This window comes from Drosophila erecta, unplaced genomic scaffold (assembly GCF_003286155.1).
Source record: "Drosophila erecta strain 14021-0224.00,06,07 unplaced genomic scaffold, DereRS2 tig00000055-arrow-pilon, whole genome shotgun sequence".
NCBI lineage: Eukaryota > Metazoa > Arthropoda > Insecta > Diptera > Drosophilidae > Drosophila > Drosophila erecta.
In genome coordinates, this window is record NW_020825200.1 from 8,515,008 (window position 1) to 8,525,662 (window position 10,655).

Genomic DNA, 10,655 nt, shown 5'->3' on the forward strand with positions numbered 1-10,655 from the left:
ACTTGCAGAACATTTTCCACAGAGCTGTGAATCATTTCTAAGAAAACTTGTAAATTTCACCCGCTCTCACTGGAAGTATTTTCAAAAGGTTCTCGCCTGCCATCATCATCATCACGTGAAGCAACGTATACGTGATGTTTGGGAAACAATATAATTAATTGCGCATACGTCATGTGTGCGACGACCTGACTAACTGAGGTGTATGCATATATTTTCGGGCATTCTCGACGATACATTGTGTAAATCTCGCATAGAAAGCGATCGGATTACGAGGAGAAATTACATCATTTGGTGAAAATGCTATGCGTTTCATTAAATCGACTAAAAATGGCAAATTCTTGCGCTGCCGCTGTTTCAGCCTCCTCTTCTTTAATTTTTTTTTGCTTTTTGCTCCGTGGGTCAATAAACTTGTGGGCCCAGTCAAAAATTTGTATATGAGAAATTCTTTTGTTGGCAACAAAAGAACAAGCGCGTCACGTACGACGGCAGTGCGAGCGGGAGGGCAATAGGGAAGCGAGAGGGAGCGAGCGAGTGCGAAATGTAAACATTACAAAAATGCCAAGCCAACGTCTTCATCATCGGCGTGTGGCCAAAAAAAGAAGAGAACCGAATCGTACGGCACCGTTAGCCAAGAAGCTCATAGCCAGCCGCCTCGTATTATGTATAATTCGGGATGAATGAATTTTGGCCCTTACGAAACTCTAACGGCATTCTTATAAGCTTTGCCAATATGCGAGGGGTAAATGGAAACAATGAGCTGGCCGAAAAGAAAGCGACAAATTACGTAGCCAGCATGCTAATGCTGATGCTAATGCTCTTTCTTCTTCTCTAACGGCATTTCGCACAGCCGGCTAAAAGGCTCCCCATCCAAGCCCCCCACCCCCCACTGTCGCCGCCAATTTGGAACTTTTTTTTTAGTTTTTGTGAAAGCTGAAAACCCGTTTTCTATTAGCATTTGCTTGGCGGCAAAAGAATGAGGCGCAACGGTCGCAGTGTGAATCAGGCAGCGAAGAGAGCGCGCGCGCTCTTAGGCGCTCTCTTTCGGCCACAAGGCACTCGGCTGGTGCATTGACCCCACAGCTCGCTGACCCACTTACGAAGCTGCTTTTTGCCACTGCGAATGCGAGTTGCGAATTGCGAACTGCCGACGCTGCGAGCTCGTGCCGCCGTCGACGCCGCTGCCGCTGCCGTCATCGTTGTCGGTGTTTCTGTTTCGACGAACCGAGCAACTTGTGCAATAGGCGCAGCAGCAACAGCAACAACAGCGACTGCAGCAGCAGCAGCAGCAATCGCAGGCGCAGCAAAGGCGACTGCGCTGCCACATGGGCAACTCGAAACTGACTGTGCTTCACTCTTTGCTCCGCACAGTGGTTGAAAGTACGCAAGGCATTTAATGCACAATAATTAATTATTGATAAAACTGCAAGTTAATAAATGCATACATCTCATCCCTAAAATCTAAAATCAGATGCTTGTTTTTTTTATACCTCGTTCAATTTAGCACTTTTCCTAATCGTATGCCCATTAATTTATTGTGAAACTGAAGTTCAATTTTGTATAAGAAAATCCGCAAAAGGCATTGCCTACTTATCGGCGCGGGACCCTATATTCATGATTCTCTAGGAACCTTTACTTATATTTACATTTCCGTTATACATTTCAAAGTTTCCGCGGCATTTGGTCACACTGTGCGTGAGGTATTATGTGTGAGTTATTTTTCATATCATTGCCATAGTTTCTGGCGCTGTTATTGTTATTTTATTTGACTTTGCCGTTCGCCGCAGTGCCAAAAACTGCAATTCATATGCAGCAGCCCCTGTTCCCCCCTGCGGCCAGCTGCCCCCGCGCCCTGATCTCCCAGTTTTACATGCATATACATGTGCAAGTGTATGGGTATTTTTCGTTAGCACATGTCGTTGCATATTAATTTTCGTGTGCCAGTGTGCACACATGCATGTGCGAATGCTTTTCACACTTTTTACTCGCATTTTTGCCGCTGCTTCTTGGCGAACTGCATTTTTTTTGCGGGCATGCATTCGCAATAAAGAAGAACATATTAATTTTGACTTCTGGTTATTGCTGCACCCAGCAAAAGCAATGCAGTGCAAAAAGAAAGCGAGTCCGCGGGGCAGTGCAAATAAATTGCATATGCAAAATATTTGGGCGGTCTTCCGCATGACTCTGGCCATTCAGAATTTATTTTATTAAACCGCTTTTCGATGGCAATTAATTTGCTTTTGGACTGCATATAGGCGGAGCAAACTTGTTGGTTGATCAACCGCGAGATGCAGTTTTCTTTGGTTGATCAGTTGATCAGTTGATAGTTAGATACTGGTTTTTCCGCGGACAACGGTGCGTGTACGTGATGTTGTGGAATTACCTAATAATTGAATGGATGCGTTTTCATTGAGCAGAGGCGTTCGTGCCACTCGTGAACAATTACCAAAACAGTCGCAATTAATTAAAAATGTATGGATACTCCTGAGCACTTAATATTGATGTTTACTTACACTAAATTATACTTTTTATTCCCGACTTTTACCTCTGATAAGTAAACAATTTCACCCAATATTTGCCTTCCTTTCGAGAAAAGTATGTCATAAATTTTGTTTTCTCGCCGTCAAAATACACAAGGCAAAAAATGCCAAATAAGACAATAAAATGTATTTCATGACACACTTTTCCGCGCCGCGTATTAAGTAAATATTTGCGCCTGTTATTTGGTAACCCAAATTCAGGGGAAAATATGCGTAGGTTCAAATTTAATTACCCAAAGTCACCTTTTTAATACCGTGTAAGCACATTTCTGTCACTTAGCTTTATGAATATGGGTTTATTGTAAGGTGTTCAGGTGGGAAAATAACAATTTGTGCGAGTAAACATCATGAAAATCTATTTTATTCATTTATTTCGTCATATATTAAATAAAATCACCAAAGACTTTCTTTAAATGACCAAACTAGCAATGAGGAAACCAAGCAAATACTAATAATTATTTGTAATGACAAAATGGCTTTGTTAAGGATAACCATTTAAAAATAAATGAATACCATTCAGTGTATTTTACTCAAAATAAAGTGTACATATGTATGTATGTAGCTCTACCTTTAAGAAATACAAATGCATATCCTATCGCTTGACTTATCGATTTCCTGAACTGCATACAAATGAGTGGGAATTGCCTGTAAATTTTGAAGCTTTTACTTGTCATAACGGTAAAAGTGCCCCTCTCTTCGCTTCGCTCTTTATTGCAGTTACCACTTATCTGTCTGAAAGCCCATAAACACGCACATTCCGGTACTTCAGATAAAGATTTATGTGTACGTTTTCGGGGGAAAGGCCTTAAAAATACTGCATTCGCCGTGCAAGTATTTCGTGTATTTCGTAATGCTTGAGAACGATAAAAAGTTGAAGGCGGCTTAAGTGAGCTCCGCAGCCATTAAAGTCCCTTAAAATCCTCCTAAAACCCTCTTTAAAATCTTTTTCACCGATGACGACACACATTCTAGCATAATTAAATATAAATATCTGTCTGCGCGCTCAGTTGCAACGAAAGAGCGTGGCTCTCCCGCTGGGCTTAAGAGAAAGAAACGGAAGAGAGTGCGCGGCAGAGAACTTTCTTTTCGATTTTGTTTTTGTTTTCTTTTTCTTCGCTCGTTAAGAATGCTGTGTGTGTGTGTTGGTGTGAGATACTGCCGTGCGGGAAAGGTTCATTGACACTTGAAAAACATTCAGTCACTCACTCACACAACGCCAGTCGGGTTACTCACTCACTCATAATCTGTCACACATTTCTCCGATCCGATACAACAAAAAGAAAAACAAAAAGGCGAGGAAAGCAAGAAAAGCAGCAGCGCTTGGCACATTTTTCAAGCTGCGCTTGTGTTGGTCTTTGTGTTGCTTTCGGTTGTGTTTTGGTTGTTCTCCCTGCTCCCTGCTCTCTGCCGCCGTCGACGTCGCTGCCTCTGCTGATGCTGCTGCTGCTGCTGCAGCGGCGGCAGCGGCGGCGGCGGCTTTTGTGTTTGTGTGCGTTCGGTTCAGCGCGCATCTTTCATCCTCGTGGGTAAATACAAATACAAGTACGCAAGGCAAAGCGCCTAGATTACACAATTCCGCCGCCAGACGAGACCAATTTGCCCGCTCGCGCTCTCTCCCTCGCACATCTACTCTCTCGCTCTCTCGCGCTGGCTTTTCGCTCCAACACTGCGCTGCAAGGTGCGGTTACTTTAAATCAGACTTTGCTGAAGCGCAGAAGTTCTACCGCTCTAGTGATTGGTAGCTTAAATTATGTTATTAGCAGATGACCATGTATGCAGAAAATAAAAATGATTAATAATACCTACCAATAGCTCATTATTGTTCAGTAAATCAACTTAAGCTGGGTCCCAAAAATGTGTTTCATATGCAGGCCAGTGTAGGCCGCTGCAAGTCTTAATTCTCCCCGTGAACCAGTTCTCACTGACGCGATGCTGCACTGCTGTTGATCAGGAAATTGCATCACCGCTGAAAGGATTGCGGACTGCAAGGGAAATCCGAACAGCTGTCGCACTGTCTCCCTCTCGCTCTTCCTCCCCTGCGCACCCGGGAATGCATTCGGCTTTGTCTGGGCAGACAAGTGGCTTAAGGTACCGCTACCGCCTGCATTGTGCCGCTCGAATAACACACAACCGTATTGCGCAATAGTTCTCTGGGGTCGAAGTGGCTTTGTCTGAACTCCGACAATGGATGGGCTGGCAGCGGGAAATCCATTGATTGTAATTGCGGGGCGTTCGCTATCGGAAATTGCTCGGGCCCCCAACTTAAAGGGAGCACTCTGGCATTACTTCTTTGCTAAGTTCGCAAGTTCTTCTCCAAGGGAAATGGATGCGGAATTACGCACTATACGGTATACATACATAAGTAGTGGAGTAATATTAGTAGTGTGTGGTATAGTACTCTATTAAAGACTAACTTGATAAAATATTATTAATTAATGAAATATTCTAAAACGCCTTTACCTGCCTTTTGCTTACAGCTCAAATTGAGATAATTCCGTGCAAAGTCTGCGGCGACAAGTCATCCGGCGTGCATTACGGCGTGATCACCTGCGAGGGCTGCAAGGGATTCTTCCGAAGATCGCAGAGCTCCGTGGTCAACTATCAGTGTCCGCGCAACAAGCAATGCGTGGTGGACCGTGTTAATCGCAACCGATGTCAATATTGTAGACTGCAAAAGTGCCTAAAACTGGGAATGAGTCGTGATGGTCTGTAGAACGTGTTGAATGTGGCAACCAGAGCAAAGAGCTAGGGAAATCAATGCAATTCATTTAAGATCATTTAAACAAAATTCAAGACATTTTCTAGTATACAAAAATAAGATATGGTATTACTTACATTTTGTTGATAATAGTTGTCGGTTCAGTTTGCGCACTTTTCTCTGGTTGCCAGCGACCGATTTGCGCACTGCATTAATGTGTTAATCCCGCCCACTTGACCACACCCTCCTTGCAGCTGTAAAGTTCGGCAGGATGTCCAAGAAGCAGCGCGAGAAGGTCGAGGACGAGGTGCGCTTCCATCGGGCCCAGATGCGGGCCCAAAGCGATGCGGCACCGGACAGCTCCGTGTACGACACCCAGACGCCCTCGAGCAGCGACCAGCTGCATCACAACAATTACAATAGGTGCAGTATGACCGAACCGAGAAAGCATGCCCCACCCCCTACCCATATGATTGATCCGTCTGCGATCCTCCTGACCCCCGACCCGCTGTGCGATCACGCTCTTTATCTCCCACCTCTCGTCTGCTCTTCTCTTCCCCGTCTGCCATCACCGCTCCCGACCCGTAATGCCCTTCTTGTCACTCAGCTACAGCGGCGGCTACTCCAACAACGAGGTGGGCTACGGCAGTCCCTACGGATACTCGGCCTCCGTGACGCCCCAGCAGACCATGCAGTACGACATCTCGGCGGACTACGTGGACAGCACCACCTACGAGCCGCGCAGTACAATAATCGATCCCGAATTTATTAGTCACGGTGAGTAGGACGCTGCTTCTAAGCAAGGAACAAATAAGCAGTATATATATGTTGAAAATCCTTTAATGCCCATTCAACATCTCACCAGCGGATGGCGATATCAACGACGTGCTGATCAAGACGCTGGCGGAGGCGCATGCCAACACAAATACCAAACTGGAAGCTGTGCACGACATGTTCCGAAAGCAGCCGGTGAGTGTTTATCGGAAAATGCCCGAAAGTATACTTTTGATAAAGGAATTATCTCCGGCCGTGCAGGATGTGTCGCGCATTCTCTACTACAAGAATCTGGGCCAAGAGGAACTCTGGCTGGACTGCGCCGAGAAGCTTACACAAATGATACAGAACATAATCGAGTTTGCTAAGCTTATACCGGGATTCATGCGCCTGAGTCAGGACGATCAGGTGAGTTTACTATGCGTACACAACTTGAATACTAAGAGTCTTGCCTATTTTCGCGCAGATATTACTGCTGAAGACGGGCTCCTTTGAGCTGGCGATTGTTCGCATGTCCAGACTGCTAGATCTCTCACAGAACGCGGTCCTCTACGGCGACGTGATGCTGCCACAGGAGGCGTTCTACACATCCGACTCGGAGGAGATGCGTCTGGTGTCGCGCATCTTCCAAACGGCCAAGTCGATAGCCGAACTCAAACTGACTGAAACCGAACTGGCGCTGTATCAGAGCTTAGTGCTGCTCTGGCCAGGTGCGAACCACTTACACTTACATCTTAAATGGGCCTATATAATGTGATAAATCTTTCCCCCAGAACGCAATGGAGTGCGTGGAAATACGGAAATACAGAGGCTTTTCAATCTGAGCATGAATGCGATCCGGCAGGAGCTGGAAACGAATCATGCGCCGCTCAAGGGCGATGTCACCGTGCTGGACACACTGCTGAACAATATACCCAATTTCCGGTAGGCTGATATACCATAATTTACCACAGCTACCTAACCTGCTAATGTTCCATCTTAATTTCCAGCGATATCTCCATCTTGCACATGGAATCGCTGAGCAAGTTTAAGCTGCAGCACCCGAATGTCGTTTTTCCGGCGCTGTACAAGGAGCTGTTCTCGATAGATTCGCAGCAGGACCTGACATAACAAGAGCAGCAGCCGTTCCTGGAGACGACAGCGGATGACGTTGCCGAGGATGCGGCTGCCACCGGATGTGTCCTGCCGCCGGTGGCGCCCCCTGCCGGGCAGCAGCCAGCGCTGCTCGAGGACTGAGGGCCGCAGGATGTGGCAACAATAATTATTTGAGTAAACAATGCACTGCGCATGCAGCAGATACAAGAACTTTATCATGATTTAAGCTAGCATACAACCAAGGATGTGATCCTCGCCAAGGACTCACTTAAAAAGAACTCTATCTATATACATATATATATTATATATGACAGAGCGGATGACGCAATGGGAAGGGAAAATATTTCAAAAATATTGTTAACTCAGTTAAGACTTTTGCTTCGTAGAGAACCGAAACCGAAACCGAAACCGTAACCGATTGCATTTCGAGCAAGGGGCATCAAACTGATTTTCGAGGTTATACTATACATACATACACACCCATATATATATATGTAACTTCCAAACATTCATATCCAGACCCGAGCAGATCAGATCGACTAAGTACTTAAAACCAAGCGAAATTCTCTACACCGCACAGCCCAGAACCCGTAGAACCCAATAATTCAGTTCGGTTAGTGTTAACCCCAGAAAGCCCGATTCCGATCCCGCCTAGGTTGTCTTTGCCTTACGTTGTAACTAAAGTATGTGTATCATATATACAGCAGATGTATGTATAACTATGTCGTATCGGTTATATGCCTAACAACATTATTTTTTGTAAACAACAAAATCGAATATCTCGGAAAATGTGTTCTTATAATTATATTGATTAATGCAATTACAATATATTTACAATTTACCGTTACGTTTTTACATTATACATAAGACGATGAGAAGGAAACGGAAGTTTAAGGATTAGGAAGCTAAATACAAAAAAAAAACAACGGCTTAAGGACAAGATGAGTAGTAGTTAAAGTGAGCGAGAAATCGAAAGAATACCAGAAAATTTCAAGCAAGCACATAAAAGTATGCAATATTTTGTTTAAAAACAACTTTTTATTAGTTTCTTAAATATAACATAATTACGTACATACACACACATATATATAGGGCTATATATATCTATATATATACATGATAGACAAATCCCAATCCGGTTCCAAGGTTTAGTAAAAATAAAGAGATATAAAACGAAAAACAAAAACTTTTGATATGAAATCCTACGCATAATTAACAACTTTTATTGTTTCTAAGACTTCAACTTAAACAAAATGGAAACCAAAACAGACTGACGGACCGACCCCGACAGCATGCCACGCCCTCCCCGCCCCTCCCTCCGCAGATCCTTGCAGAAATTTCGATGGAGTTTGATACACAAATCGAGAAAAGAAATCTTCAAAAGAATATAAAGACAAACGGCGACTTTTTTAGTTAATACATTTTAAAAGAATATACAATTAAATATCTGACTGACTATACAAAGACGTTACACACACGCGCATACACACACATACACGCATACACACACAGCTTACATTACATAAATTAGTTAAACTTAGAGTAAACAAACGACAACAAACACATTGGATAGTAGGTGATAATTGGTGTGTCTTAAATAAACCTTACCCCTTCCCACTTACCCCCCGCCCACTTGCTTAATACCCAACGCCCCAAAGTCCCAAATTTTTACTAAATTTAAAGCTTAATCAAAACTTTTTTGAAATTATTCAAGAGAAAATTTCAGCAGGCAGGCATAATTATTAATTAACATTAATTATAGCAAGGAAACTTATAAATAAAATGTATACAAGAAAACTAAAAAAAAATCAAATAAATTACTTTTTGCAAATTCCACAACAAAAGAAAAACATGATTTTGCAACTTCACTTAAAATCCTTTCCCCCAATCCAAACGAAAAATATTTACACTAGCTTACATAGAACTGGGACGAGGACATCAATATTTCAATTGAAAAAAAATCTATGTTAATGTAATCGATCGATTTGGACATATTTAAGTTCGACATTTTTGGCCTTACAAAACAAAAAACAAAAAGAAGAAACCTAAAGTACTTTATATATATACAAACCATATATACAATATAGAGAATACAAAACTAGTTTTAATTTATACAAAGCAAGGGAGCAGCTTTCAAACTCAAAACAAAAATATCCCCCAAAAACAACAACTTTGTTAAAAACTACGCATAATAAAGAAAATAATAAACAAAGTTAATCTATAATATAAATTGAAGTTAAGTTGGTTTGAGCGGTCGACAAGAAGAACATAAATGTATCTTTAAATGATATATGTATTGTTAAATTTATATGCTAAGTTTTTAGAAAGGTTACATTTTTAATGAATAACAGAAGATCGCGAACTCGAGAAGGTGTAAAATGAGTACATTTAAATTAAAATTTAGCATATATAATGCATAAATATTATGTTACGATATTTACATTTATATAAAACAAAAGAAAAAACTAAAGAAAACCGACAAAAAAAGCAGAAGTCCCATATTAAAATGAAATAAAATGAGCAGAAGCTATAAACTGATAAGGGAATTCTGAATCTTAAAAATAACAGAAACCGAAAGAGGTAAACAATTAATTATACAAAACCAAAAACTTATAAAGAATGAAAGGCAAATTATATATTATATATATGATTAAGTAGCATTAGGCCGACTGTTGCACATAAACACACACCACACACCCAAACCCACACCTACACGTACACTCAGACAAACTCACACTTGCTAATAGGAACAGCTGCGAATGAAAGCTACAAAGGATCAAGTGCAAAAAGGAGCTTTCTCAAACACATTTACATTAAGTCATTCATTTTTTTCAGTGGGAAAAAAGCAATATGAAATAGCAACTGACATGAGTACAGTGGATACTCGAATAAATAGCTCTTACTTTTTCAATTTTATTTTAATGTGAAAATTTTAAAGTTTGACTGAGCATTATCCACTAAATCTACTTTAAACAACCATGTTTTAAACGACTTACATTTATTTGAAATATTTCTTATTTTATACAAAAATTTATTCTTCACCTAATAACCACTGTACTGACTGCATATTCCAACTATTTTCAACTCCCTTTTGAATTTCCTGACCGACCAACGTGGCGTATGAGCAATATTAACTGGTCCGCAAACTTTGTTATTTATATTTCAGCAAACTAGACTCCGCGCATGTTTAATTTCAAACAAAACTATTCAGTTTTTATGCCAGGGCACGAACATAAATAAAACCGAAGTGAACAGATAAACCGATATATTATTTGTGTATGTGGATCGGTTGTAAACAAATAAAGGCGGAGGCACACGAATGTTGCATAACCCGAATACAAAAACAGACTAGGCATCAGCTATCGAACAGGAATAAACGATATTTTACCACGTGCATAAAATGGAGGGAAAATCATTTTTTATAAACTATCACACATTCACAAAAAAAAAAACAAAAAAAACACAACACACACACGCATGTAGCCTTAGTTTACTAGGTGAATTCGTTTTTATATATTTGTAAATTGTTTTTAGGTAAATTGAATTATATA

General features: G+C 41.4%; 1 protein-coding gene across 3 annotated transcripts in view; it reads left to right on the forward strand.

Annotated features, from left to right (window-relative positions):
* The window catches only part of LOC6541288 (probable nuclear hormone receptor HR3), a 31,454-nt gene extending 22,138 nt beyond the window's left edge, over positions 1 to 9,316 (forward strand). The window contains exons 2-9 of one of the 3 annotated variants that reach the window (XM_015159890.2): positions 5,015 to 5,242; positions 5,490 to 5,658; positions 5,849 to 6,012; positions 6,101 to 6,204; positions 6,271 to 6,417; positions 6,476 to 6,719; positions 6,783 to 6,933; positions 6,999 to 9,316. In XM_015159890.2, coding sequence (XP_015015376.1) covers positions 5,015 to 5,242; positions 5,490 to 5,658; positions 5,849 to 6,012; positions 6,101 to 6,204; positions 6,271 to 6,417; positions 6,476 to 6,719; positions 6,783 to 6,933; positions 6,999 to 7,119 — 1,328 coding nt within the window. In that variant the 3' untranslated portion in view covers positions 7,120 to 9,316. Of the gene's footprint in view, positions 1 to 5,014; positions 5,243 to 5,489; positions 5,659 to 5,842; positions 6,013 to 6,100; positions 6,205 to 6,270; positions 6,418 to 6,475; positions 6,720 to 6,782; positions 6,934 to 6,998 lie in introns of all 3 variants that reach the window. The other 2 variants (XM_026978265.1, XM_026978266.1) reach the window with 2 other exon arrangements.
* The last annotated feature ends 1,339 nt before the right edge of the window (positions 9,317 to 10,655 follow it).